The sequence below is a fragment of the Rhinatrema bivittatum genome, chromosome 8 (genome assembly GCF_901001135.1).
Source record: "Rhinatrema bivittatum chromosome 8, aRhiBiv1.1, whole genome shotgun sequence".
NCBI lineage: Eukaryota > Metazoa > Chordata > Amphibia > Gymnophiona > Rhinatrematidae > Rhinatrema > Rhinatrema bivittatum.
In genome coordinates this window covers 172,139,162-172,153,871 of record NC_042622.1, presented here as the reverse complement: position 1 = coordinate 172,153,871, position 14,710 = coordinate 172,139,162, and the positions used below count along the sequence as shown (strand labels likewise).

The 14,710-nt window shown below is 44.1% G+C and overlaps 1 protein-coding gene across 3 annotated transcripts in view; it reads right to left on the bottom strand.

Moving 5' to 3' along the window:
- The window catches only part of VPS53 (VPS53 subunit of GARP complex), a 165,342-nt gene that overhangs the window by 101,804 nt on the left and 48,828 nt on the right, over window positions 1-14,710 (bottom strand). For all 3 annotated transcript variants that reach the window (XM_029611418.1, XM_029611420.1, XM_029611419.1), the window contains exons 5-7: window positions 13,119-13,205; window positions 11,964-12,079; window positions 11,235-11,354 (exon numbers count right to left, since the gene is read on the bottom strand). In XM_029611418.1, coding sequence (XP_029467278.1) covers window positions 11,235-11,354; window positions 11,964-12,079; window positions 13,119-13,205 — 323 coding nt within the window. The remainder of the gene's footprint in view (window positions 1-11,234; window positions 11,355-11,963; window positions 12,080-13,118; window positions 13,206-14,710) is intronic.

The following is a 14,710-nucleotide window of genomic DNA, read 5'->3' as shown; positions in this document are numbered from 1 at the left end:
GTCTCTTCTCCAAGCTGAACAGCCCTAACCTCTTCAGCCTTTCCTCATAGGGAGCTGTTCCATCCCCTTTATCATTTTGGTTGCCCTTCTTTGTACCTTCTCCATCGCAACTATATCTTTTTTGAGATGTGGCGACCAGAATTGTACACAGTATTAAAGGTGTGGTCTCACTATGGAGTGATATAGAGACATTATGACATTTTCCGTTTTATTAACCATTCCCTTCCTAATAATTCCTAACATTCTGTTTGCTTTTTTGACTGCTGCAGCACACTGAGCCGACGATTTTAAAGTATTATCCACTATGATGCCTAGATCTTTTTCCTGGGTGGTAGCCCCTAATATAGAACCTAACATTGTGTAACTACAGCAAGGGTTATTTTTCCCTATATGCAACACCTTGCACTTGTCCACATTAAATTTCATCTGCCATTTGGATGCCCAATCTTCCAGTCTTACAAGGTCCTCCTGTAATGTATCACAATCCGCTTGTGATTTAACTACTCTGAATAATTTTGTATCATCCGCAAATTTGTCGTATTCCTTTCCAGATCATTTATATATATATATTGAAAAGCACTGGTCCAAGTACAGATCCCTGAGGCACTCCACTGTTTACCCTTTTCCACTGAGAAATTTGACCATTTAATCATACTCTCTGTTTCCTGTCTTTTAACAACCGGGAGTAAATACTTCCTTCTACTGTCCCCTTCCAGTTCGTAGCAGGCTTTCTGAAAAGAGGTCCAGCCTTCTCTGCACAGGCCAAACTACAATTCGTGAAGAGAACCGCCTAGTGATCAATCTTTGTTTCATGCCACCGGGTTCAAGTCTCTGTTTCAGGCACAATCTCTGGCTTCTGCCCCTGTGTTTAAACCTCTCTGCTTCAGGCAGTCTCTGGCTTAGACCAGAAGAAACTTTTCAAGCACCGATTCCAGTGCTTGTGAGTTTGATTCGAGGGACACCAAGCCCTTACTGCCACCACCCACCGTAGCTTGTGAGGGAGACTCATACACTTGCCTTGCCCAACTACAGCTCCAACTACCCCCACAGCAGTTTCTTCTTATCCGACTCTAACCTGTTTACTGTTAGAGAGCCAGGTCTCCTTATGGGGGCTTCCCCCATTCCTCTCCCACCTCCATTGGCATAGGTGCCGGCTCTGGATTCTCTGATACCCCCATCTCCATGTCTCCCTCTGACTTTAGTAGTTCTTCTTCCTGTTCCTGTCCAGGCCCCTCTGCACGCAACCTCCCCTTCTCCTCCCAGTCCACCTGGGTGACTCCTCCCCCTGGCTGAGGTAAAGGCTGGGCAGCTCCTCCTCCTTTGTTCTCCAACTTTCCCCCTCCCCCAGTGCCTCTCAGACAGGCCGATACAGTACAGTGCGCTCCGGTAGAGCACACTGGTAACCCACGATTGGACGTGCGTTTTCGACACGCTAGTTTTACCCCTTATTCATTAAGGGGTAATAGCGTGTCGAAAATGTGCGTCCAAACCCCCCCCCCCCCCCCGAACCTAATAGCGCCCGCAACATGCAAATGCATGTTGTTGGCCCTATTAGGTATTCCCGCGCGATACAGAAAGCAAAATGTGCAGCCAAGCCGCACATTTTACTTTCAGAAATTAGCGCCTACCCAAAGGTAGGCGTTAATTTCTCCGGGCACCGGGAAAGTGCACAGAAAAGCAGTAAAAACTGCTTTTCTGTGCACCCGCCAACTTAATATCATGGCGATATTAAGTCGGAGGTCCCTAAAGTTAAAAAAAAAGTTTTAAAAAATTATTATTTTTTTTAAATCAGCCCGCGGCTCGAAAACTGGACGCTCAATTTTGCCAGCGTCCGGTTTCTGAACCCGTGGTTGTCAGCGGGTTTGAGAAAAGACGCCGGCAAAATTGAGCATCAGCTGTCAAACCCGCTGACAGCCGCCGCTCCTGTCCAAAAAGAGGTGCTAGGGACGTGCTAGTGTCCCTAGCGCCTCTTTTTGCTGCGGGCCCTCATTTAAATACAGAATCGCACAGGAGAGTGGCCGCTGCGCGCGCCGGGAGAGCGCTCTCCCGTGACTTTTACTGTATCGGCCTGAGAGAAAGAGTTTTTCCCCTAACCTGGAGGTCCTTGGTTTTGAAGTTTTCACCCAGGTTTCCTCTCTTGCACAGATTCCCCCCTCTGGCCCCCTCATCCAATCTCTCCCAGGGTATATAGTAATCATCACTATATATATATAATGGTTAAGTCATATTTAAGTGGTTCCCCAATTATGCTGATATGCTGAATGCCCTGGGAGCAGCCATGATCAGAACAGTGAGACAGAATACAACTACAATGAGAACTGATTGGTTTATACAGTGTGCAATGTCATTTGTTAGCTAATGTGAACTAATCAGATCCAGCGAGTATGAGGTCATTTGCTATTCTCTCATCAATACCCCCAAGTCCAGGAGACCCAAGAGAAACTGCAGGGAGACTGTTCAAAGCTCTTCTCTACCCATGGCTTGAGACCAGACGTGCTAAACATTTTTCCTACAGGCACAAAATGGGAGACTTTAGTGAATCAGCCCCTTGGTCCTGATCCATAGTATTAGCAGCTGCCTTTGTTCTGAGAAGCTCAAACCTCCATTCACGGACCCGCTCCTTAATTCCAGCAACAGCTACAACAAAAAGATGATGATCTTGTTCTGACTACTGAAAAAAATGAAAACCATTTTTAAAAACTTTTTCTAACATGAACTAAAACATTTCTCTTCCCCAGCCCTGGTTCATTTTTTTCTTCCAAGGCCTTCTTACCTATAGAGGTACTTTTTAAAAGGTTTTATATGCGCAAATGGGCTTTTGAAAATTGCTATGCAGATAACACCTTTGAAAATTCACTCCTGTGTATCTAGTCCTTGGGTACTATCTCGTGTCCTCTCACCAAGTCTTAAAATTGTCTCTTCTTAGATAGCGGTCATTCCTGGTAATGTGTGAAGCGGCTTCTTCTGCCAGGCCTTCTGGATCATTAAACTGAATTAACACTGTGTACTGTATTTTAGCTTAAAATCACTTAAAAACATGAATAACCTATACCGCCAAGCAAGCAATCTCATGTCAGTGCTACAACCTAAACAACATTTGCAATAGAGAATCTGAATAAGTTAACTTTTAATTTGTGACAGGTGTCTGGCTTGATTTGTACACTTTCTGATGGCAGCCCCTCCTGACTCAAAAACCCTTCTGAGAATATGCAACATGAGCTTTGTTTTCTCTGCAACCCCTACAGGTCCCTCCTTTTTAAATTAACCATACCAAGTCTCAAATAACAGTAAATCACTCAACACCACATTTCCATTTGCTGGAGTTACTAGAAATATTAGATTGCTACTGGCAGTGTGCTGAGATAAAAAGAGGCTGAAGCAGCCCATTCCTTCCATGGTGTTGCCCTTATGTCGCATTCCAAATACTTTCCAGGTTTTTTTCCACTACCTATAAGCCACGGGATGGTTACAGACCCCCGCTAATTCTGATTTCTCTGCACAGATGCAGAGCAGACCCGGGACAATACCACCAGTGCGTTCCCTGCTTGCCAGATCAGAAGCCTTCTTCCCACATCAGTATGTCTGTCTGTCTGCTTCCCCTTCCAGACTGGGAAAAAGCTTTCTCCCACCTACTGTGCGAGAAAACTTCTGTGAGCCCTCTAGGATGGTCTGTATTTTAGCACAATTTATATTCAAAACATGTTTAGATCCTATTCTAAAGGAACATGTTTAGATCCTAATCTAAAGGAAGATAATGCCATTGCATATATTGACTTGAATATAAAGACTATATTTTGATTATTTATTTAACAATAAGCATTACATGTGTAGCATCTCCTTGCGCTGCAATAACCTCCGCTAAACGTTTCCTGTAACGGTTGATCATCCTCTCACATCGCCCTTGAGGAATTCTGGCCCTTTCATCCATACAGAACTGTTTCACCTCTGTGACATTTGAGGACTTCCTTGCATGAACAGCTCGCTTCAGGTCTTGCCACAACATTTCAATAGGGTTTAGGTTGGGACTTTTTCAGCCATTCTACAGTAGATTTACAAATATTTATTTAAACAATACATGCGTATGTGTATTTAAATAATACACACATGTATTGCTTAAATAAATATTTGTAAATATAATATTGAAAATTATATATTTTCTCTGTGTGTGCACTTACTGATCAGGGGAGGGAAAATTTTGATAATTAGACCCTCAGTGCTGTAATACTTTGGTGAACCTGAGACAGGCAGCAAGGTTCTTTTCAGAGAGCAGTGGTTGCTTCCTGCCTATCCTCCCAGACAGTTTTTTCCTGATAGTTGACACATGAACCTTGACATCAGCTGCAGATCTTTAAATGTTAGAGTCTGGGGCTCTCTGTGACTTTGTGGATGATTTTCCGGTTTGCTCTTGGGGTGATCTTGGCAGGGTGACGCTCCTGGATAGACTCACTATAGTCCTCATCTTTCCTTCTGCAGACTAAATGTCTGACAATGGATGGATGGAACCCCAAATATTTAGAAATGGTCTTGTAACCTTGCCCAGTCAGATGAGCACCAAGTACTCTCTTTCACAGGTCCTCTGAAATGTCTTGTGATCGTGACATGATGAGTCCCCACTAAGTTTTATGGTGAAGACCAAACTCAAAACCTTTTTGGATCTTTGTATACAACAGGATGCCCAAACTCAGTCTTGCAGATTTACTCTGCAGGGTGGTTTACTTGTTTCCCAAATATTTAAGCAACTGATTCTAATTAAACAGCGCTCACACAAATGCAGAGAGAGTGAAGACTGAATTGCTATCAGATGACAAGCCTCACAGATAGCAAGGTGCTTGGACATGTTCGTCCCCGGCACCTAGCTCTTCTGAACTTCGGCTCTAGGCAGCCTCCTGCGTGTACACCAATCCCACCTGGACATACACAGACATCCCTCCAGGACGCACGCAAACACGCACTCAAGACTAAGTCACGGCAGTACACGCACAAATACCTCTGCAAATACGCGCTCATATAGGCCGTGGTCGTAATGGCACAAGTACCTGTGCAAATACACACTCCAGTTTAGATTGCAGTCTTATGTGCACACACATTCCAGTCTAGCTTGTTGCCCTATGCGCACAAGTACCTTTGCAAATATGCACTCAAGTCAAGGTTACAGACATACGCACTAAAATCTAGGCTGTGGCCTTACGCGTATAGGTCCCTGTGCATGCAACCACCACATGGTGAGAATGTGCACACAGGCCTATACATGCGGGAAAAGAACCGCTGCTGTGACCTACCACGCAGCTAAGCAAAGCTTGCCTGCACCTTCAGTGTGTTTAGGACAGGATTCATTCAACATCATGCACCGAAAATCATTGAAGGCCTAAAGAGCTTCTCAACAGCTCAGGCCTCTAGACCAGCCAAGAATCCATGGAGACTGAGGCCGAAAGCCAGCATCCCCCGCTGCTTGTTCTGCTACACAAGCTTTGCGCATAAGCAAATTAAAACCAGCAGAATCAGAGACTCCTCTTCGGTGCAAGTGCCTCTCTGCACATCCGCAGGACAGGGAACCGCCGGCAACAGTTGAGGAGGGGATTCCCTTGTCTCTCCCATTGACGCTGCTAGGGAATTAAAAATGGTCACCGTTTCCACGCTGATGGGGAAAGCCTCAATGCTAGACTCCATCACCTGCGAGGCTCATTCTACCAGTGCGGCCATGCACGACGCAGACCCCCGAATGCCATGCCGCTTTTGCCTCACTTGCACGCTGTTCCTCCCCGTACCCGCGACAAACAGGGGAACAGTCCATCAATACCACGGAGCCAACATCCAATCTCATCAGCAGGTAGAGAAGCTGCTAAAATCTCCATCGCTGAGCTCTCCAACCCCAGAAACCTGCCGCTGCTGCACAGATTCCTCAAACTAGTTCCTTTTTCTTTTTTTTCTTTTTAACTCTCTGAGAACAAAAAAATACATAGAAGCCAATACTTTCCTTTGGTGCAGAAGTTCCAGTTCCAGGAGGGCAGGCCGCATGGCAGATCAGAAAAGAGCCAGACCACTGGCTATATCCGTCTCCTTTCACCAAGCTTTTGAGACCCAGCCCAGGACAAACCGTATAAAAGGGATACTTCCCTGCTCCACTGGGCTTGCAGTGCAGAACTGCCAGCAAATTCCACCACTTCAAAGGATTTGGACAACTAGATGTCCACCCCATGGACATCTGGACCGAGCTATTAGAAGGATCACCAACCCCCTGCTTGTCTGCCTCAAACCAGGGGGGTGGCTCCACCAGGACCTCACAACCACCTGGGAGAAAGATCCAGAAATGTTTTTTAATCTTTTTTTTCCCTCTCTCTCCAGACTGCAGGTTTTACCTCATCTACCATCTGCTGGAGACGGAGAAATACTGAGGAACTGCAGGTGGCACACCGGGTTATGTATAGTGTCAGTGAAACTTTCTGTCTCCATCTACTGGCAGGGAGGCAAAACCTAGGAGTCTGGACTGATCTGGGTACGTACAGGGAACAATAGGTTGTTGTCAGCATTAGCAGCATGGAATCTATTTAACATTTGGGCACTTGCCAGGTACTTGTGACTTGGACTGGCCACTGTTGGAGACAGGATGCTGGGCTTGATGGACCCTTGGTCTGACTCAGTATGGCAACTTCTTATGTTCTTATGAGACTGGGAAGTTGAAAAGGAGGGTTGGGATTACTGTTTGTTGTCCTGCATAATGTGCACTTTTTTCATGTACCTGGCAGTGTGCACTGCCGGATGTGGCCATTATTTGCTGTTGTTTCCTCTGTTGACTGTTAAGAATTAATAGTCATAATAAAAAGATTTGAACATACTTGTGCTGCTAAAATATGTCTCTGATTTTTATCTGCATTACAGCCTCAGACTTTTTATTGTTAAAAGACTGGATTTCCAAGGCAGAAATAGCTAACCATAATGGGATGCGAGGCATGTGATGTCCCACCCATGCAACTGCAGCATTACAGCTACAATACATGCTTCAGACTAACCAGCAGCTGAAAATGTGCACACATAAATGTGTGTGTGTGTGTGTATACAGATATATGTACCGTATATATTATATACACACAGGCGCATACACAATTATACACATTTCCAGCACAGATCCTTCTTCACTACTGCAACACAGAAGCTAAGGCTATCATTGCCGACATCTGTGAGGTATGTAGGGCGTTCCTACATTTCTCATGAGATGCCCTTAGGTATCACTAACAGACAGTGCTGTTATCACTGTGTAAACACAAATAGTGCTAAAACCAGCAAGCCCAGGCTCTTCCCCGACTCCCACTCTATGTTCAAGAATCCCCAAAATAAAAAAAACACCAAATATCAAAGAGGTTTTCTCCATGACATTTTCCAGTAGGTGTGTCAACACTGTACTGTTATTCTTCTCTATGCTGCAAATGGTTTTGATTTGAAACATTTTAGATCCTATTAAGAAGATTAGGAATAATCATCTGTTTTCTGAAAAAGTGACAGCTTATTCAAAGAACCAACACCAGCATTTAAAAAAAAATAAAAATTACTGTACATCAACTCTGAAATTACATACAAGAGGATGTGATCATCTGTTTAAAAAAATTAGAGAAGGAAGGATGGATTTTTAAATGTGGTCCTGCAAGCATAGTATCTTTGACACCTCATGTTACTGCAGTTCTGCAGCTCCTACAGTGACATCACTGCAATGCCACACATGGAGCCGTGCGACCACAACAACATCAGAACTCACGTTTCCGCTGACAATAGCACCACACTTAAAAAAAATATATATACTTCTGTATTAAAAAGGACCACCTTTAAAAGAAGATTGAGTTTCCACAGTTCAGCCTTGCATAATTTGTTGCAATTGCTCTTTTAAAGTGATAGAGAATGCACTAAATACGTATGCCTACAAATCCCGATCCTTGGGTATCAGGCAAGTGACCAGGGAGGCCAAGTGGCTGACAGATTACGCCTTCTAGCCTTAGCTCAACATACCTGGCCAATTCGCTCTAAGGCTGATATGCTTTACAGTAGTGACACAGTATCATCATACAGCACTAAACCTTAAATAATGCCAAGTAAAACTCCTTTCTGCTTCTTCATATATAAACATATTTTATAGAGCTGGCTTGCGAAGTTGGTAACATGGTAGTCTGCTGCCCTACATTCGATTTTCATGCAGAGAAAGTCTTGCCACCCTCTGCACCAGTCCGCTCCTTTTCAGGGAGCCGGAGTTTAGTGAAATGGTTTTGTAAATGTATTTTTCTAAGTCGAAATACTCTTTTACAAGTATATTTATGGTGGGGAAGATGTGTGCCATTTTTCATTACAGCTAATTAATGTGCGGCAATCAATTAAACTGGACAATAGCACTTTAATGTGGCATAAACAATTTAATAAGTGCACTCACCAATAGTGCACAAAATTTAGATACAAAACGTAAATACGTAGTCATACAAAGCCCCGACACGGCCGTGTTTCGCGTCAGGCTGCATCAGGGGGACGAATTCCAAAGTTCTATAAAGACAAAATCCATACAGATATTGTACAGTGTGGCAGGCACAATGGTAACTTTAGTAAAAATGTGAAATTAAGAGGTACACAAGACACTGTAGGAAACAACCACCAAACAACAACAAAGCAGTCTGAGGCACAGGAGCAGTCTGATAACATGTAAGTAAATATAAACCCTGTATGGATGGGGGAGGGAGGGGGAAGAAAGGGGGAGGGGGGAGGAAAGAGGGAAAAGGGAAGGAAGGGAAGAAGGAAAGGGAAAGAACGAGGAGGAGGAAGAGTGAGGGGAAGAGGGGAAAGGAGGGGGTGGGGGATGAAAAGAGGGAGGGGGAGAGAAGGGGGAGGGGGAGGGGGAAGGAAAGGAGGAGAGAGAGGCAAAATGGGAAGAAGCAAGGAAGGGAAGGAAGTGAAGGAGAACAAAGGAAAACAGAAAAGATGCCAACTCAAGTAGAGTATTAAAACAGGCGCAAATAATGTGGTACCTTAAGAGGACTAAGGGTGAAGCTCTGGTTGCAGTGAAACCACTAAATGTCAGATACTAAAACAAAAACAAAGAACAAGCACAGGAGCATTAGGGTATCGTATGTTACTGAAGGTTCCAACATCTGCAAAATTACCTTCATAAACGGAGTCCCAAAATGTTTCATTCAGTAGCAAGCGTCTAAAGGATGAATTAAGTCCACCGGGGACATCGCGGCAGGTTGTAGAAACTTCAAAGAATGGACCCGAAGGTCTCAAGCGCTACAACGCAAAGTGAAGATAAATACAGCGGTAAATAGTCAAACGGAGCTAGACTGAGAGGAAAGCACGGAATTATTGAGAGAAGCTAGTCAATAAATTACCATGAAATTCTGCCAGGTACAAGCGGCCAAAATATTCTCACTGTGTTTGTGCTTGACATGGTGAAGGCTAAAGAAATAAACCTGAGAAAAAATACTAAATAAAATAAACTTACATAGAGGGTTTAAAAGCAAGGCAAAGGAAAAGGTAAAAAGTACCGGCTTTACCTGAAGAAGTTGTAGACAGTGAAATTGCGATGTCCAGAAGGGAAACGCTGAAAAATTGAGCGTTTAAAAAGGTTAGCTCTAAAGAGAAGATCGTCACGTGATCAAGATTGACAGGTCGCCGTGGATCAGGGGATTCCCAGACGGGTTCTCATACCTATGTAATCGATCAAGAGAACAGCGTTGTAGCGCTTGAGACCTTCGGGTCCATTCTTTGAAGTTTCTACAACCTGCCGCGATGTCCCCGGGGGACTTAATTCATCCTTTAGATGCTTGCTACTGAATGAAACATTTTGGGACTCCGTTTATGAAGGTAATTTTGCAGATGTTGGAACCTTCAGTAACATACGATACCCTAATGCTCCTGTGCTTGTTCTTTGTTTTTGTTTTAGTATCTGACATTTAGTGGTTTCACTGCAACCAGAGCTTCACCCTTAGTCCTCTTAAGGTACCACATTATTTGTGCCTGTTTTAATACTCTACTTGATTTGGCATCTTTTCTGTTTTCCTTTGTTCTCCTTCACTTCCTCCCCTTCCTTGCTTCTTCCCATTTTGCCCTCTCTCCCCCCTTTCCTTCCCCCTCCCTCTTTCATCCTCCTCCCCCCTTTTCTCCTCCTCCCCCTTCCCCCTTCTCCTTTCCCCTCACTCTTCCTCCTCCTCCTCACTCTTCCTCCTTCTCGTTCTTTCCCTTCCTTCCCTTTTCCCTCTTTCCTTCCCCCTCCCCCTTCTCTCCCCCTCCTCTTTTCATCCTCCTCCCCCCTTTTCTCCTCCTCCCCCTCCCCCCTCCTTTCCCCTCTTCCCCTCACTCTTCTTCCTTCTCGTTCTTTCCTTTTCCTTCTTCCCTTCCTTCCCCCCCAACTCATATCCCCCCCCCCTTTCCTTCCCTCACCCTTTCTTCCCCCTCCCTCCCCCATCCATACAGGGTTTATATTTACTTACATGTTATCAGACTGCTCCTGTGCCTCAGACTGCTTTGTTGTTGTTTCCTACAGTGTCTTGTGTACCTCTTAATTTCACATTTTTACTAAAGTTACCATTGTGCCTGCCACACTGTACAATATCTGTATGGATTTTGTCTTTATAGAACTTTGGAATTCGTCCCCCTGACGCAGCCTGACGCGAAACACGGCCGTGTCGGGGCTTTGTATGACTACGTATTTACGTTTTGTATCTAAATTTTGTGCACCATTGGTGAGTGCACTTATTAAATTGTTTATGCCACATTAAAGTGCTATTGTCCAGTTTAATTGATTGCCGCACATTAATTAGCTGTGATTAATCTAAATGTGTGTGCCTTTAACTCCGCCCTTCTTGCAGGCTTGCCATTTTTCATTTCCAGATCAGCGAATGCCGCAGAGAAAGGAGGCAGCCACTGAGATGCAAATGCAAGGGGGAATGAATCCCAAGAAAAGCAAAAGGAGCTAAAAAAATTATCCTGAAAATCAGACTACAGAAGAAAGAGCAGCTTGATTTGAGGCCTTCTGCTTTTCCTACTCATACTGTGCAGTAGTTGCTCTCTGGACTGAAACCAGCTCAGTGGGAAAGCCTGCCCAAGACCACATTTCTTTTCACATCAATCACGTCTGTGAATTGGATGGGGCCTTGCATAGTTTTAAACAAGAGGGAGAATTTCCATTCTAGATATAAACTCTAGTGTTTGGCACATTAAACAGCCTGATGAGTTTATAAACTGTTCTCCCCGCTGTGGTGCTTTACCTTTCAGATAGCTGCCGTATCTGAGGAATTCCCATGTACTTCTGGAAATGCTCCAGGACATTCACCACCCCTTGTAAGAGATTGGCAACTTCTCCATATTGTCTCCTCCGGGTCATGGCCCTGCACAGGAAACCAGGAAGAATCAGACATGTTGAGAACAGATCTTGGCTATTACCTAAGAGCTGACCTTCCTGCCAGCATTTATTCCTTCTAATGGCGATATTTATTACACACATGTACAATGGTGGTCTGCATCCACGTTCAGCTACAGCGGCTGATTTAAGTCGCAAAGTAAATACATCTTCCACTAATTCAGGTCCTGCCCACGTGGCATTTTACCACAGTAGGTTCTTCTGGCCAACAGAGGCTCATGCCAATAAATCGCCTGGCTTGGCTGCAGCACAGGATGCCGAGCCCTGCTCTGTCAGGGCCAGTATGATTTGGGTAATGCCACACAGCTGACGTGCTGAGGCTTCTCCTCCCCGGATGGAGAAATGGGCGAACCCTGCAAGCACTGGCTAACGATAGAGGGTTAAGTCTTAGCATCTACTCATCGTGCAATGGAATGAATTCTATGAAGGCATTAAATGCTAAAACTTTAAAGCTGCTGAACAGAGCTGGAAGTCCATATTTGTTTCAGAAGCAGAGTGAAAACAGCACAAAAACTCCTCTTGCTTTATTTGCAGATAATCACATTAAATTCAAAAGCAACTGACAACCATTACTTACTCAAGTGAATCAACTCCTCCAGCCAGCATATGCAAGTGATTCAGGGTTGTGATGGAGGTAGTCAAATGGCGCTTGGCGTGATCCAGTTGTTTAATATCCCGAGTGATTTCTTTAACCTATGAATACAAATTGAAATATTATAAAATCAGCATCAAAATACTTAGAATTAAAATACAAACAAGCTACTCAAGCTGGACTAGTTTATTTCATTTGATTGCAAGTAATCAAGGCATTGTACAATTAAAATAGTAAACAGAATGCAGGTACTTACAAAATTACACAATTAAATACAAATAACAAAATGAAATATATTGATGTTCATTGACAATAATAAGTCAAAACTAAGTAATGAAACTTTAGGCACACTCTGGAAATACTCGCTCTTCTACTTTCTAACTTATTCTAAAGCCTGGTATAGATGTCACCAACGATACTCACTATATATAATATAACTCAATTCCGGAGTCTGATACCATGCACTCTAAAAGGCCAAGGCCAAACAGCAGCAGTGGGATTTCTATCTGCGGAGCTAGAACAGACTGTGCAGAGAAGAGACATCCACAGGCACACCGCTGCTGGGCTTCACTCATGAGACCTAAAATCCCCAGTCAGGATTTCCTCCAGCAACCAATCCCAGCAGGAGCAACACAGCATGGCTGGAGACCCCACACGAGTGAAATCAAAATCTGTAAATCTCTCATATGCTTATCATGTGGATACCCTCCAACACAACTGGCTGTGGGGTCACCAGCACAGGTTTGGAAAGCCCTGCTCAGCAGTGCTCATGTGTTATGAACTGAGCTTCACAAGGCTGGACTAAAAAAATTAAAATGTCCTAGAACATGAATGTGCACTTTGGGTTCATCCTGCTCCTCTGGGATTCCACGTCAATCGGAACAGGCCCCTGTTGGGATCCGGTGCAAGGAACCTGCATTCGCAACTAGCCAGGGCTATATTCCCCCCTCTACCTCACTGAGCCCAGGTCTTTGGCAGGGGGACTGCAGGGAGCAGCCATTGCCTACTGACTGAGACTCTCTCCCCCCTAGGATGGCTCTGCTGCATCCCAGCTCTGGCCAACCCAGCGAGTGAAAGATCCCAACCTGGCCCCCTCCATATAGCAATGCACAGCGCCAGCCCCAAATCTCAATGACTCACCATTTGCTCAGATTTTTCTGCCTTATCTTTGATGTCCTTAATCTTGCCGAAGAGCTGCTGGATGGCTTTCTGAGCCTCTTCCAGAGCCTGAGAGACAAACGAGGTATAAAAATCAAAACCTGTTTAGTTTTATGGGTCTGTTTTATAGAAGACTTTTATAGCATCCTAAAACAGAAGGCACCCTTTGGAAATCAGATCTCAACCCAGAACTAAACAGCCTACTTACTTTTTTTTTTTTTGTAATTTATAATTGTATTGAAAAATGTAACAAAGAATATGAAACAACATTTTAAACAGCCCCATCTTCCAAAGAACAGTATGAATAAACCCAATCCCCCTAACCCACCCACCCACAAACAGACCCCAACATCTTTTATACATATAAGCACTAACAGGGCAAATACGTCCCATCGGCCTATACAACAATCGACCTAGATACTAAACATTCCAAGTCCTGGGATAATATATTTTAGGTGAAAATGGCAAGGAAACAGTCACAGACCATACCCTTCCCAGCCCTTGATCGAGCGGGACCCCCATCTCCAGCTCGGAAACCTTCAGTTAGATCATTTCCAACATACAGAAGGGACCCAAACCACTTCAAATTTGGAAACTGTATGTGTATGAATAGCCGTAATTATACTTAATAGATATACTTTATTCAGACACCTAGTCACATGTAATATGGACAGCACTGTTGGTGATCTCCATTGTATAGCAATCTCACCCCTGACTGCAGGAAATATTTGGTGTAACAGCTGCTCATTATTGTCACCCTTCTCAAAAGGTAAAATTCAATAATACAGATTTCACGCAAGGTACCAGTTGCAACTCTGTTAATTTTACCACAAAGGCATGCATTTCTCTCCAAACTTTCGATATGGATAGGCAGCTCCACCAAATATGAGAGAGAGATCCCAACCCCCCCCCGCATAGCCTCCAACATCTTGAATCAGCCTGGGGATACATATGATGTAGTCGCTCCGGGGTCAGATCCCACCTATACAATAATTTATAGGAATTTTCCAAAATACCCACTGAAATGGAACTCTTAGCCATGCAGAGAAAAATCATATCCCCAATCCCCCTCAACAATAGAAGCAACATCCCTCTCTCAACCCAGAATGTGAGATGGTTTTTCCACCAGTTCTTTATTTAGCAAATTATATAGTTTGGACATGACGCCTTTCAGTTTGTCAGCCCTCCAAGAGAGTTCGCCCCTGAGCTAGATCGTTCGTGACTATCGGCATGTGCAAGAAATGACGCAATTGTGTGTATCGCATAAAATTTTTATCATCTAGGGAGTATTTATTCTTAAAACTTTTCCATGATAATATACAATTACCCTCCCAAACCTGCCCAAACGATAGAATACCTCTGACTATCCAGTTCTTATATCGAGTGACCTCCAACCCAAGAGCGAAGCAAGATTATTATATAGGGATAAACTATATAAATAATTCCTTTGACCAATAAAAGTACCTCTCCATTGCAACCAGACCCGTAGCGTGGTAGAAGTACTGACAGGCAGCTCTCTAATTGGCCTCCACGTCCTGCTAGATTGCCAGATCAGTGCAGATAAGGGCATCTCT